The sequence below is a fragment of the Schistocerca gregaria genome, chromosome 1 (assembly GCF_023897955.1).
Source record: "Schistocerca gregaria isolate iqSchGreg1 chromosome 1, iqSchGreg1.2, whole genome shotgun sequence".
Classification (NCBI taxonomy): Eukaryota; Metazoa; Arthropoda; class Insecta; order Orthoptera; family Acrididae; genus Schistocerca; species Schistocerca gregaria.
This window is the reverse complement of record NC_064920.1, coordinates 822,993,958-823,010,507: the sequence shown is the minus strand read 5'-3', so window position 1 is coordinate 823,010,507 and position 16,550 is coordinate 822,993,958. Positions and strand designations below refer to the sequence as shown.

At 37.7% G+C, this 16,550-nt stretch overlaps 1 protein-coding gene across 6 annotated transcripts in view; it reads right to left on the bottom strand.

The window, feature by feature from the left end:
* The window catches only part of LOC126271367 (ubiquitin-conjugating enzyme E2-24 kDa), a 44,784-nt gene that overhangs the window by 8,748 nt on the left and 19,486 nt on the right, over positions 1–16,550 (bottom strand). For all 6 annotated transcript variants that reach the window (XM_049974150.1, XM_049974147.1, XM_049974148.1 and 3 more), the window contains exon 5: positions 15,494–15,641. In XM_049974150.1, coding sequence (XP_049830107.1) covers positions 15,494–15,641 — 148 coding nt within the window. The remainder of the gene's footprint in view (positions 1–15,493; positions 15,642–16,550) is intronic.

The window sequence follows — 16,550 nt, the reverse complement described above, 5'->3', positions numbered from 1 at the left end:
TGAACAGGACAATTTATTTCAGGAACAAAATGCATCGACAACGAAAAAACGTTGAAGAAAGAAGGCTGAAGGATATATTACAAGGAAAAGGACGAGGAACCCAAATTCGTGGGCAAGAGAAATAAGGAAGAAAAGAAGAAATGCAGGGTTAGAATATAAAAATGCTACAGGAAAAATGGTTAAGGCCAAAGGTCTTAAAGCAACCTGTACATGTAGGCTGAAGTGTTTCGAAAAATTCAGTGAAAATGAAAGACAAACTATATTTGCTCATTAAATAAGGAAGCAAAAAACCAATTCATGGCAGGATTGGTTTGTGAAAAAGGTAAAGCTCGCCAAACATTAGAGATGGTAGAGAACTGGAGAGGAGGCGAAAATTCACTTGCCTCTATTCACTCCCTAAATCTCGTGAGCATACTGCAGCCCTTTTAAAAAAAAAACACCCGGGCTGTAACGGAAAAAAAAAGGAAATCGAACACAGGTATGTGTGCTGAAGATCTGTGGGGAAAGCATGGGAACCAGCCAAAAGTGTCTCAAGAGGCATGGAAGATTACTCTCGATCATATACATATGTTTCCTGCCATTGAGTATCATTACTCTCTTTCACATACAGCAAGAACGTACCTTTCACCCAATCTGTCAATTTCTAAAATGTACAAACTATATGTCGACTTTTGTACAGAACATCATCATACCTCAGAGTAGGTATTTCTACAGGCAGATGTTTGTGAAAAATTTCAGCTATCAATTTAAAAAGCCCAAAAATGATACTTGGGCAAAATGTGATAAATTTGATATGATTATTAAATCTACAGACCAAGAAGAAGAGTGAATAAATGCAGAAAGGTTGAAAAATGAACACCTTGCCTTTGCCAAAGCTGCTTATAAACAAAAGGATATAGACAAGAAGTTGTCTTTGAAGGATAAAAAGCTAGCTGTCGTTTGCTTCGATTTGCAAAAGTGCCTCGCAACGCCGTTTTCAGTGAATGGAGTATCTTTTTACAAAAGGCAGCTCTGGACTTATAATCTCACACTATATGAGACAAGATGTAATCAAGCTAATCTAAAAAGAAAAATGTGCTTCATTTGGGATGAAACCATTGCCAAAGTGGTAGCCAAGAAACTGCTTCGTGTCTGATGAAGTACCTAAACAATGTGTTAGACAAAGATGTATTGGAAGTAATAATCTACAGCAACTGATGTCCAGGTCAAACAAGAAACATCTTCGTTAATGCAATGTTCCTTTATGTCGTGCAAAAACTTCACGAAGAGGGGCATCCACTTGTTATCCACCATAAATTCATAGAGCCAGGTCATACTTATATGGAAGCTGACACAATTCATGCCCTTATTGAGAGAGCAAAGAAAAAATCTGTAGACCACATTGAAATTCCAAGGGATTGGGTGACCATCAGGTACATGCAGTGTGATCCCAATCTTATTGTATTCGAAATGGAGCAAAGAGAGTTCTTTGATTTCAAGTCCCCCATGAAAAACATCTTCATCCACAGGACTGAAAATACCAAAACGGAAACTGTGTATTGGAACAGTGTTAGGTGGGTTAAATATGTGTTTAATGAAGATTCACATGGCAAGTTGTTGTACAAGGCCACTCCAATATAATGTACCATTCAAAGAATTGGGACATAAGTAGAAAAAAAGGGAAACTGCATGTGAGCAAAAACCAAGCTAGCCTGCAGCCTATATCAAACCAACCACTTCCTCTGTCAAAAGAAAAATTAAATGACCTGAAATCTTTGATGCCATTCATAAGGAGCAGTGGCAGGATATACTACGCCACTTTCCACAATAGTTTGGCATGCACCTCCGATGGGGATGATGACACGATTGTGAGTTCGAAGACGAGGAGAACTAGTGTGTTTTAACTGACCTAGTATCATTCTTTATCTCATAAAGTTCTAATTTCTACTTTGTTTATAACTTCTAATGTATGTGTACAAACAAGTTGTAATCAATGACACCATTACTTAAAGCTAGTAATAACTAAACCGTTTTTTCATGTTGTATCTACATTGTTTCTTGAACAGTTTGAAAGAATCATCTGCATGTTGTACATGAAATATTATTACAAAATAAAAAAAATTGAGACAGACAGTATTCTAATTGTGTGTTCATTCCTCTTACATAATGCTTAAATACTTTCTAAATATTGTTATTAGCCCGCATTTGTGTGTTTCGTGACAAATAAATGTATTTCAGTAATAATAATTTGTAACAACGTAAAAAGCAGTCATGTATTAATAACATAAGGGCCAATGTCCTAAATTAAAACACGAAGAAAATACTTAAAAAAGGTCAACGTCCTTGATAAAATTAGAAATAGGTAATTTTTAAAAATAAGTATATATGGGCCACAATGTACATAAAATAATAAAATGAAAGAAAAAAAATGTCAGTACACCAATTTGTTGCAGTTTAATTCCATTGAGAATTGCACAGCAAAACTTCAATCAGCCGTAGCTGAAAATGGAGACTTTGGACATTGGCCTTTTTAGCACCAAGCCACAGAATTACAAAGTGAATTTAATTTTATACAAGATAAATTACGTTACACGTGAGAACGTGTGATGAATCTTAATGCATGGAGTGTCTGGCTATCAAAACTTTACACTTTGAGGACCAGCCACTTAGAAAAATTTGTGGATGGAAGACCAGCCATTTAGCCATTACTTAAAACTTTACTGCCACATTTCCATTTGATATAACTTAAAGGGTAACAAACAATAAAAAAAGATGAAGCATCAAGATTATATATAAATTTTGAAAGTTATAATCATGCTTGTCCGAAATAATCACATACAGCAATTTAAGCTGTGGTCTTAGGATCCTGCAAAACGACGTCCGAGTAATAATAATAATAATAATAATAATAATAACAATAATAATAACAATAATAATTTTTTTTGCAACCAATACTATATGTGAAAGCTTACTTTTCACTGTATGTATTTTAACTTAAACTATTAACTTTTCCTGTTTGTGTGTCGACACTACTAAATAGTGATGTTGCTATTGGCTGACTACATCACATGTCCTATGCTCTGAATATCTGTGGTCACTGGCTAGCGAGATCGCATGAGAAGCTATGACTGGCTGCCAAAAATGCATAGCAATCTAGATTTCAGTGCTTCGAAAGCCACCATACTGTATTTGATGAAACCCGCATTTACACTTTTGTAATACCAAAACATGGAGTGTGCATGCTGCCACGCATTAAAGATCTTACAAGTTTTTTGTTTTGCTTCATTCTCTGAAATGCTGGGAAGTTCTAAGCCAGTGTATAAAACATTTACCAATCAAAGGATTCACGAGCTTTGCATCACCAAGGAAAAGAATATTGTCACTTAAAGTGAAAAAAAAAAAAAATATTTTTAACTGGGAAAAAACTACATTTTTTGTTTTGTTGACATTGCTGTCGTGGTCTTCAGCCTGACGACTAGTTTGGTGCAGCTCTCCATGCTAATGGAGAGGCTCTGTCCCCGCCGCAGTGGTCAACAACCTCACGACTACCACCACAGTCCACTTCACCCCTTCACCGCCCCACACCGAACCCAGGGTTATTGTGTGGTTCGGCCCCCAGTGGAAACACCCCCCCCCCCCCCTTGCGGGAACGTCTCACACCAGACGAGTGTAACCCCTATGTTTGCATGGTAGAGTAATGGTGGTGTACGTGTACGTGGAGAACTTGCTTGGGCAGCAATCGCCGACATAGTGTAACTGAGGCGGATAAGGGGAACCAGCCAGCATTCACCGATGCAGATGGAAAACCACCTAAAAACCATCCACAGACTGGCCGGTTCACTGAACCTCGACGCAAATCCGCCGGGCGGATTCAAGCCGGGGACCAGGCGCTCCTTCCCACCCAGAAATCCGTGCTTTAGACCGCACAGCCAACCGGGCGGGCTTGTATTTGATGTCAGTAAATTTTTATGCTTCAGAAATGTTTTTCTTGCCATTGTCAGTCCACATTTTATATCTTCTCTACTTCGGCTAACAGTTATTTTCTGTCCAAATAGCGAACCTCAGCTATTACTTTAAGTACCTCATTCCCTAACCTAATTCCCTCACCATCACCTGACTTAATTAGATGCCATTCCTTTATACTTGTTTTGCTTTTGCTGATGTTCATCTTACATCCACCTTTCAAGACACTGTCCACTCCACTCAACCACTCTTCTAAGTTCTTTACTGTCTGACAGAATTACGAAGTCACTGACAAGCCTCAAAAAATTTTATTTTTTCTCCCTGAAGTTTAATCCCTTCTCCAAATTTTTCTTTGATTTCTTTTATTCCTTGCTCAATGTACAGATGGAGTAACACTTGGATCAGGCTACAACCCTGCCTCACTGCCTTATCAATAGGTGCTTTCTTTACAAACCCTTTGACTCATTATAATTGACATTTGGTTACCATACAAGCAGTAAATAACCTTTCACTCCCTGTATTTTACCAGCATCCTTCAGAATTTTCAAGAATGTATTGCAGTTAACAAGCTTTCTCTAAGTCTACATATGCTAAAAATATAGGTTTACCGTTCCTTAACTTATCTTTTAAGCTAAGATATAGGGTCACTAATTGACTAATGTGTGCCCACATTTCTCTAGAATCCAAATTGATCTTCCCCGAGGTTGGCTTCTATCACTTTTTTGATTCTTCTGTAAAGAACTTGAGTTAGTATTTTGTAACCATGATTTATTAAACTGATAATTCAGTCATATCTAAAACTGTCAGCAACTGCTGCCTTTGGAATTGGAATTATTACTTTCTTCCTAAGGTCTAAGGCATTTCACCTCACTCATATCTTGCATACCAGATGGAACAGGCTTTAAGTATGTCTGATGGAATGTTACCATGTTTTGACTTAGGTATTTCAATGTTCTGCCTAATTATTCTCACAGTATCATGTCTCCCATCTCCTCTTCCATTTTCATAATATTGGCTGCAAGTTCATCTCCCTTCTACAGACCCTCTACATACACCTTCCACCTTTCTGCTTTCCCTTCTTTACTAAGGGCTGCGTTTTCCACCTGAGCGCTTGATATTCATACAGCTGTTTCTATTTTCTCACAAGGTCTCTAATTTTCCTGATGGCAGTATCTATCCTTACATTTGTCCTCTAGCCATTCCTGTTTCAGCAATTTTGCACCCCCTGTCAATCTCCATTTTTTACACATTTGTATTCTCTTTTTCCTGCTTCATATTCTGCCGTTTTATGTTTTCTCCTTTTATCGATTAAATTCAACATCTCCAGTGTCATCCAAGTATTTCTACTTGCCCTTGTCTTTTTACCTGCTTGATCCTCAGCTGCCTTCACTATTTCTATCTCTCAAAGTTATCTATTCATCATCTTCTGTAATCCTTTCCCCTGTTGTAATCAGTTGGTGCTCAATGCACCCCCCTGCAACTTGCAACACCTATGGTTCTTTCAACTTATCCTGCTTGATTTCCAATCATTTTACAATTTCTTCACTTTTAATCTACAGTTCATGATCAATAAATTGTGGTCAGAATCCACATCTGCCCCTGGAGATGTCTTACAGTTTAAAATATGTGTCTCCATGACTCTTCCACTTATGCAACCTTCTTTCACGATTCTTAAACCAAGTGTTAGTGATGATTAAATTATGTTCTATGCAAAATTCTACTACGTAGCTTCCTCTTGCTTTCCTTACACCCAATCCACATTAACTTACAATTTTTCCATTGTTTCTTTTTACTACTATTGAATTCCTGTCCCCCATCAAAATATTAAATTGTCTGAATAATTTCTTTTACCTCGTCATACATTTCTTCAGTCTCTTTCATCATCTGCAAAACTAGCTGGCATACGAACTTCTACTACTGCAGCGGGTGTGGGCTTTGTGTCTATCTTGGCTGCAATAATGCATTCACTATGCTATTCGTAGTAGCTTAAGCGCATTCTTATTTTCTGACTTACTATTAAACCTACTCCCGCATTACCACTATTTCATTTTGTATTTATAACCCTGTGTTCACCTGACCAGAAGTCCTGTTTCTGAAGTCACCAAACTTTACTAATTCCCAACATATCTAACTTCAACCTGTCCATTCCTCTTTTTAAAGTTTCTAACCTACCTGCCAGATTAAGGGAGCTAACATCTCACGTTCTGTTCTGTAGAATGCGCTTTGTTTCTCCTGATGACGACATCCTCCTGAGTAGTCCCCACCCAAAGATCCAAATAGGGGATTATTTCATCTCCACAATATTTTAACCAAGAGGGTAAAATTGTGGTTGTAGTTTCCCCTTGCGTTCAGCCCTTCACAATACCAGCACAAGGCTGTTTTGGTTGGTGTTACAAGGCCAGATCTGTCACTCATCCAGACTGTTGTCCCTGTAACTACTGAAAAGCCTGCTGCCCCTCTTCAGGAATCATACATTTATGAAGCCTCTCAGGAGATACTGCTCCAGAGTAGTTGCACCTACAATATGGCTATCTGTATCACTAATGCATGACAGCCATCCCACCAACAGCAAGGTCCATGGTTCATGCGGGGGGTGGTCTGCATGTACGTCCTGAGATATAGGATCAACAGGCAATAGAAAATTGAGCATTTTTCTTCATTGTATGTGGGGTCTGCAATTGCATATTTTTCTAGAAATCAGGGGAAGTAACTTTCAAGACACTCACCCACATACCCATAACGTAAAAGCTGTTTAAGAAAAGCACTGCTGGCATAGCGACCAAGGCATCTGGCTGTGGAGCACACAACCCGCGTGCGATTACCAAATCCAGTATGCATTTATTTAAATATATTATTTTTGTTTTGATTGTTTTCAAAGTGGTAGAAACAGAGAGGTTAATACAGTGAGTAAATCAATAAAGAATGGCACATTAATTTCTCCAATGACTGCAGTTATTAAAGAATTAAAAATTTTAATGCTGGTCACTTTACAATTGTTCTTTCGGCCATTCTGTTAATGTCCTCAATTTCCTTTGAACAGCTAGATGAAAGGTACTTGTTAGACAAACATTCAAAGCAAATATAGTCACGGTACAAAAATCACCAATTAAATGCAATCTTCATACAACTACATGATTTATTTCGAGTATTTCATCAAGGGATCACCAATTTAGTATTGGAGGGCAGCGTGGAGGGTAAAAATCGAAGAGGGAGACCAAGAGGTGAATACGCTATGCAGATTCAGGATGTAGGCTGCAGTAGGTATTGCGAGATGAAGAAGCTTGCACAGGATAGAGTAGCATGGAGAGCTACATCAAACCAGTCTCAGGACTGAAGACCACTACAACAACATTTCACTAGCCATAGTTTGTTGTGAAAACGCATCCCTTCCTGGACTTGAATCTTTTGCCGACAGAGATGTCATCGCCTACAAGACCTGGCATTGTGGAATTGACCCGAAGACTCAAAGTAGACCTAGTTATGTTTATAGTACTATGCCATTTACATTGTAGACACACTCTTGTAGAAAAGTTTCTAATGATGAAAAAATATATGGATGGATGGAAGGACTTGGTGTACTTGCTGAAAATTTAACTGTAACTAGAGATATTGCTTTGTACTATAATTATTAATAAAGTGTGATCCTTGACACTGAAAAATATTTCTTGTTGACGGATGAGTTTTGATTCATACCGTACACATAAAAACATTGCCTGATGTGCTGAAAGGTGATCATGAATTATACTGTGAATTGTTACTGCTCTCTGAGCATTTTTAATTCCAACTGGTTTTACAGAATCAAATGCAATTTCGAAGTACCAAAATAAAGCTTTTAGCTTGGCAATAATAATAAACATCATGACTGGCATGTAAGTGACCTGTTTGGTAACGCCATTTAGAATGTTCCTGCAGTCAGCTAAAAATAACTGTTCTCTAAATTTTCTCAATAATGCTTCGTGAAAAGAACACTGCCTTCCCATCAAGGATTCCCCCATCTGTCCAGGAAGCCTCTCTATAATACTTGTGCATTGATCAAAAATACTGGGGACAACTCTAACAGCACGCCTCAAACTGCTTTGATGTCTTCTTTTAATGTGACCTGGAGGGGATCCCAAGCACTTGAGAAGTACTCATGAATGAGTCGCACTGGTGATCTAAAAGTGGTCTCCTGTCACCACAGTTAAACTTTCCTAAAATTCTCCCAATAAACTGGAGATGGCCACTAACTGTTCCTACTACTCATTCCATTTCATACTGTTTTCCAATGTTACACCTAGATAGTTAATTGGTAATGTATACAGAGAACAAGAGCGGTCCTATCACAGTTCTGATGATACCTTTATGTTTGATGAACACTCGCCATTCAGGATAACATACTGGGTTGTATTCCTTACAAAGTCTTCAAGCCATTCACGCACAGTGCCAAACATTTCTTGATAATCTAGGAACAAGGAATCTGCCTATTTTGTATCATTCACAGTTCACAAAATATTATGCAACAAAAAGGCAAACAGTTTCACATGAGCAGTGCTTTCTAAATCCATACTGATTTTGGACAGAAGCTTTTCTCTCGCCAGGAAATCTATTATATTTCATCTTAGAATATGCTTCAAAACTCTGCAGCAAACGAATGTTAATGATATTGGTCCATAATTTTGTGGTCCATTCTTCTTGTCTTCTTATATATGGGAGTCACCAATGCATTTTACGAATCACTCTAGACTACGTTGGATGACATATTCGTGATAAATGAAAGCTCAGTATGTAAGGGACCAATGTCAAAGCGTAGTCTCTGTAAAACCGAACTGGGATTCCACTCGGACCTTTGAACTTACAGTGAAACCCCGCTTTTACACTTTTCAAGGACTTCAGAAAAAAAATGGTGTAAAATGCGGGAAGTAAGGTTTTAAGCTATAAAAGTTACGTATAAGATATCCATTTCAATTTATGTACAGGCATCAAATCACTTCTCAAGGACTTTTTTATTATCTAATAAAAACCGCTGATGTAACTGGAATTGATAACAGTCTCGGAAATGGAAAGGTTTGACTTAATTTCAAACGTCATTCATTACTTAAATAATGAAACACTGCACTAGCTACGTATTTTGTCATGTTTCGATAATTTTTTCTCGTTGTCAAGTGCAAATAAGTATATTGTATAGTGTTTGAATGTGTGTTATTATGGATCTCGTGCACTGTGCTCATGTTTTTGAGGTTATCGGGTACTGTGCCTCATCAGTTATGTAAACCCCCCCCCCCACCACACACACACACACACACACACACACACACACACACACACACACACACACATTATTTCTTTCTGTAACATCACAAAAAATACATACGTAATTACTGAACTTGACAACTAGAATAAATTCTCAAAACACATTTTGCTCAGCATGAATACAATACATAACTGGCACTGTGTTTACACGCGAAACATTTGAGCAACACAAAGTGAATGATGCTGTCAACTAGCGCCCCATGTGGCCATACGCTGTAACACGCTAAATATGGTTTGACGTAGGTGTCACGATGATCACAACGATCACAAAACTGCATTTGCGCATTAGAGACAGTTTGGAAATGGTTGTGATTTATCATGATATCTTCATTCAAACGAACCTTGTTACTCCTATCAGCCACCACGCCACATAGAGCCTGGCAGCGGTGGGAGATACGGCACGAATTGTTACAACTTTTACTCATTTACCCGTTCAAATCCACTGAAGGAGTGGCTTGGTGTCAAGAGACTTAACCACTTAATATTTGTAAACACTACTGGACGACCAACATTATGACAGAATCATACTTTCTCCACAAACATTTTTTCATAATGCATATAACGAGGGAAATTATAAATACGTTAATGCAAAATCAGGTGTAAATTAACATTGAGGGCACAGGAAATTTGACGGGACCGATAAAAAATGTCAAATGGTGAAAAAACGTTAATTCTGGGAACACAAAAGCGGGGTTATACTGTATTGGTTTTCTGTACAATGGTAAAACAAAGTTATGCCTTTACAATACTCCTACATGAATCATCATTTAATGCAAGATTTAAAACCTCTGCTTTCCTTTTGCTGTCTTCTACTAACACCTGACTGGAGGGCAAGTGACTGGACTGAAGCCTTCAACTTACTAAGTGATTTTATGTGGTACCAGAATTATCTCGTGTTCTCGCCAAGATATTTTCCTAAGGTACAATGGTGGTATTTATTTGCTTCGTGGATCAACTTTTTATAGACAGAGGAATTCCTATAACTGACATTTCTGCAGTCTATTTTGAAGTAACAATAAAACAGTTTCCTCAGCATTTTCGGAATTTTGTCATTAAACCATGCTGGGCCTTTTCCATTTTTAATTCATGCACTTGGCAAGTATTTCTCCAGAGTGTGATTTACTATCATTTTAAACTTTGGCCCCAATTCCTCCATGTTCATCACATTGGGACTAAATTACAGCCGTTCACTGTATAATGTTAACAACTGTTTGTAGGCTCCTTCCAGCATCAAAACCCTCTTATCTTTCTTAATTGCTTTATTAAATTTAGAAGGAATTAGTATATTTCATCAAAATATAAGAGATAAAGTTAGTGAACTGTCTGTAGATGTTGACTGACATCATACCAGGATACAGATTAGCTGGCTGTTTTTCAAGGAGTTCCTTGCGGAGTGGCCAGTAAGTAAAAAACAGTATTCCATTTGAGTTCATAGACGCATCACAGCACTGCACTGAACAGATATTTGAATGTTGTGCAGAGGCATTTGAATTTAGTGAAACAAAACTTGTAATTGTTGTTGTTGTTTATAAGTTCCCTAACTCTGACTTCAGAGCATTTCTGCTCAAGCTAGAGAGGGTTCTTGGTTCACTTTATACGAAGTACCAAAAATTAGTTACATGTTGTGACTTCAACATTAATTTTGTAAGTAACTGTGCAAGAAAAAGGATGTTGGTAGATCTCCTGACTGTATTTTTTCCAACTAGGGTGCAGGGGAACAGTTGCAGAGCCATAGACAATATTTTTATTCATTCTTCATTACTAGATGGGCATTCTGTTAGTAGAAGGGTGATTGGCCTTTCAGACTATGATGCACAAATTTTAACACTAAAATGCTTCGTACTCAAACAAATGTTACATATAATTACAAATTATGTAGGAAAGCTAAACCAACAGCAACAGAGTTTTTTAAACCTCGTTAAGGAACAATAGTGAAAGGATGTTTATAGTTCCGATAACACAGATGACAAATATAAAGCTTTTCTTAACATATTTCAACTCTTTGAAAGCTGCTTTCCATTAGAACATCCTAAATAGGGTACTAGGAGTAAAATGCAGCCTGGGTGGCTGACTAGTGGGATAAGAATATCACGTAGAACAAAGTGGGAATTATGTTAAAAATGTTAGAAGTAGTCACAGTCAACCTACAGTACCCCATTACAAACAGTATTGTAAGGTACTTAAAAATGTTATTAGTTAAACAAAGAGTGTGTGATACACAAATAGAATAGGAAATTCACATGATAAAATTAAAACCATATGGTCAGTTGTGAAGGAAGTGTCTGGTCAGCAGCACAAGGCCAACAACATAAAGTCAGTTTGCAGTAAAAAATATTTCTGTTACTGGTAAGTCAGATACACTTTCAGTATTGAGCATTGCTGGTGAATTAAATAAAAACTTTGTTTCTACAGGGAATCACAACTCTCTCAAAAAATGCCTTTCCGAGATCGATGTCTGAAATACTCCTCTGTGATGCTGACAAGGGGGAGATTGAGTCAATAATTAAAGCACTGAAGACTAAGGACTCTCATGGATATGATAGAGTGCCTATCTGAATAGTAAAGTACTGTGCTGCACATGTTAGCCTTGTACTTAGCCATCTTTGTAGTTTTTACTTTAATAATGGTCAGTTTCCTGACTAATTGAAAGTATTCAGTAGTAAAGCTGCTTTATGAAAAAAGACAAAGGGATAAAGTAGACAATTTTAGGCCTATTTCTATGCCATCAGTTTTGCTAAAGTTACTGAAAAGGCTGTGTAAGTAAGGATAATTGATCCTTTTATATCACATAATTTGCCATCAAATGTACAGTTTGGCTTTAGAAGAGGTTTAACAACTGAAAATGCTACAGTCTCTTTTCTCCATAAGGTTCTGGATGGATTAAACAGAAGGTTTCAAAGACCAGGCATATTTTTTTTTATTTAACCGAGGTGTTTGATTTAGTTGATCGTAAAAATATTGTTCTCGAAGTTGGACCATTACAGAATATGGTGAGTAGCTCACAATTGATTCACCTCTTACTTTAGCAAAAGGTCACTGCTCACAGCGTTGAGAATGGCTGTGATGTAGGGTCTGAGTGGGGCACAAGGCACAATCAAATGGTGGTGTGGGAGGGGGGGGGGGGGAGGGGTGCGCACCAGGGATCACTCCTGTTCCTTATGTATATAAATGAAATGCCTTCTAGTACTACAGGTAATTTTAAAATATTTCTGTTTGCTGAGGATACTAGCTTGGTAGTAAAGGATGTTATGTGCAACACTGGCTCTGTTTCAAATAGTGCAGGTCATGATCTAAGTTGAAGGCTAGTAGAAAATAAACTAACACTAAATCACAGTGATTCAGTTTTTAGTTTCTAACACACAATTCAACAAAAACCGACATTTTAACTCCACAGAATTAGCATATGTTTAGTGAAACTAAACAGTTCAAATTTCTAGGTGTTCAGATAGATAGTAAACTGTTGTGGAAAGCCCATGTTCAGGATCCTGTTCCCAAACTCAATGGTGCCGCTTTTACTATTCAAACAGTATCTGAAATAAAGTGATTGTTCAACACGAAAATTAGTTTACTTTGCTTATTTCCATTCGCTTATGTCATATGGTATTCTATTTTGGGATAATTCTTCCCATTCTCCAAGGATATTTTTGGCTCTGAAACGGGCAGCTAGCGCAATAAAGTGGCGGAAGTCTGCGAACCTCTTGTCGACTCCTGTTCACTAGTCTGCGTATTTTGACACTGAACTCTCAATATATATATATATATATATATATAAAAAAAAAAACAAAGATGATGTGACTTACCAAACAAAAGCGCTGGCAGGTCTATACACACACAAACATACACACAAAATTCAAGCTTTCGCAACCATCGGTGTATTTTGCGTGTATGTTTGTGTGTCTATCGACCTGCCAGCGCTTTTGTTTGGTAACAACTTATCCCCAAGAATTAGCAGTTTCACTCAGTTAATACTAGGCACAAATCCAATCTGCATTTGTATTGTACTTCCTTAACTCTTGTACAGAAAGGCGTGCAGTATACTGCTGTGTCCATTTTCAATAAGCTACCACAAGAATTCAAAAATTTTAGCAGTAAACCACACACTTTCAGAATTAGTAGACATGTAAATAAATAAAAGTAATCATTGTCCCTATGATGAAATCATAATCACTAAGCTTGAAATCATTATTACTAAGCTCAGCCTCTATAAGGACAATGTCAATAAAATCAGGCTAAAAGGTCAAAAATTCTTTCATTGGATGTGGGTTGTTGAAATAGATGATCAAGAGATTTTGGAAAACTGTGTTCAGAACTACTTTGCAAGACTTACTGCCCATACCACCTGCAACAAATCCATTGATATCCCAGTCTACACACAATAGCTATGCTATTGCCTGCAACTAATACTGCTTGATCAGGGTACTTCCATGCTACTGTGTGTAGAATTTCTTTGAATCGTTCTATAATTATTATAACTTCAACGGATGGCTGATGAAAGCAACTGATGATTAATTGAGTCACCTAGGCCACTTACTTGTTTCTATATTACTTTGCAATTTCGACCTCAGAAGCTGCAATATTTTTATTGACTGTAAAGAACACTTCCCCTCTTATGAAATTAACATATCTTTTTGATGGACATTCCATATACCTCATTAGATATTTAAAAATCTTTCTACTTCAGGTTTCATCTGGCTCTCAGTCACGAGCATAATTTGAGTGCAGCAGCTCCCTGGAAGGGCTAAATCTGACTTGGTACAGAAAGGGGTGACTTCTGATGCCACAAAAATCTCTGGTCATCTACCGCATAGCATTAAAAGTTTGACACTTAAAAAATTTAAATATGAAAGAGGAAAATTTATTTACGTAAAGAAAATTTATGTTAAACTAACACTTTCCACAGCATTATGAAATGTCGTTACCATGATCTAGGGAACAAGTATTAATGTAAAAGGGGGGGGGGGGGGGAATGGGGGAATTGCACTCTCAGTAATCTGCTACCCAAATTGCTGCTTCCTCTATAACACACTCATGACTTTATCTAGGTGATTCATAAAGCTCCCTAGGTACAACACATGTACAGACATCTGTAACCAAGATAGTAACAGAATCAATGGAGTCTCTAGCTCAGACCTTTCACCAGTTCCAAACCAAAAGCTCTGATCAATACTGGGACTGACTGCAAATTCTAAGCTCTACTTGGACCCCACAAACAAGGCCAGCAGTCTTCACCACTCGCCCTCCCCCGTACAAACTGAGGTCGGTCTCAGACCCCAACCAAAAGACATCATTGGTGCAAACAGAACCTCCAACTTGCACATTGTACAGCTGCTGGCAGGGCTGCCAGAACATTTCACATGTGCCGCCCCCCCCCCCCCCCCCACACGAACGGACATACAAAGCACGTTTGGCTTTTCTCAGTCATGGAAGCTATTTTCCTAAGTGATTCCATAACTTGCCTGACATTGAAGCTACCAATAAATAGCCAATCCATCCCACCATATACCTGCACAGACACTGGTGAAGGAGTGCCATTTGTCAACTCACAGGGGGAATGGGTGAGACCGGACAGTTGGGCAAAAGAAGTGATGTCCGAGGTGTCCTATGTAATGTATCAGTTTCTCTGCCACTGCTGCATCCCAAGACAGCAGGCTTCAGAAGACTGAGCATTATCAGCAATATCTTCAGCTGTTTGTTAACTCCGACCAGCTCCTCCTGTGTCTGCGCACATCGTGCATATACCCCCATCCATCCTACTGCACAAACACTGAAGAAACTGTAGAGGTACCCATAAGGAAATATATAATGGTGTTCACACCATTAGCTATACCTTTCTGTATCCTAAAGTGTCTTTTGGCCCACTGTCCATAAAACTTGTAACTGACATCCTTCAACTTTCTATGTTTCTTTTCCCCATTTCATTTCTCCCCTTCTGTAAAGATGATCTCTACTACCAATTCCATATTACTGAATCACATTGTACTCAATATTTAAGATACTTTAAAATGAGACGAAAACAGTAATTTATGTACTGCCTGATGTACTCTACAATGTAAATGTAATCTGTAGATTTTACTTTGTAAATTTCATACCTGTCTTAAAAATGACTATTCTAGCATATTTCATGGACATTCTCAGGTACATATTCAATTTCAAAATTAAACAAAGGAAACATGACAGTAGCCTAAAAGCTTAAACTAGTTATTACAGAGAGGACATACTGCATTTCAAAATGTAAGGAATTAAAATTCGCTTTTAAACTTACCAGGGTTGCAGTCAGTAAGCAGTGAACAAATGGATAGTAATACTTTTGATATTGTAAGAGCAGGTGACCAGTTGTCCTTCAATATATCTAAGCAGATAACCCCCTGGCTATTAATATTACAGTGGTAAATACGAGTGCGAAATGTCACCTGAAAAAGAGGGGAAAAAATCTTTCAAAGAATGTAGCAAAATGTTGAAGTTCCTACAAAAATGAGTAATATTCTCTTAAAATTAAAAGCAGAAGTGCAGTTACATTAATAACATAAGGTAATCTGTTCCAATTCACACACTTTAATGAAACACTACAGCTGTTGGGTACACTCAGTCACAAAAAGTAACTCAGTGCACTCTTTGTACACAAAGCTGTAAGAGCTCATCAAACAAAAAAAACTATCTTTTTTGTAACCAGGTCATGCTTCTCAGCCTCACTGTCTATCACAATCAACCTTCCAACATATAGAGCTGTGTGCAAACCATATCTAGTTCTTATGACTTTATAAGCAACGCAATATAAAAAAAGATAACTTACAATAAGGTACTCCACCAAATGCGAAAGCAAATTGTTGTAATGAGATAAAACAATTGAAATAAAAACTTTAATGGTCTTCAAATATTTCTGTTTAAGGTTACAAAATATACTGTAAAAAGTGTATGCAACAGCAGAGAAACATTATCTGCAAACCAAGCCAAGTGGGCCACGATACAAACTACTGATTATTCCTTCAACAAGACTAAAACGAAACTGTTTAAGTGGTTACGATCATAAGTGAAGTGGCAGTGGCTTGAAACTTCCTCGCAAATTAAAGCTGTGTGACCAACCAGAACTCTAATCTGGCTTTGCAGACAATTATTTGACTGACAGTTATACAAATAAGACTCGTGGTGCATCTTCCCATCTTCAATTTTGTCACTACCCCTCTCCTTTATTTTGAATATCACCTTGAGAGAAGGGATATAGTGGCAAAACTGCTTAGTCACAACATGCGAGTAGTTTGCAAAATAAACATTTCATTCTGCAGCTGAGCACGCAATCACAAATCAAGCTTGCATAACCATGT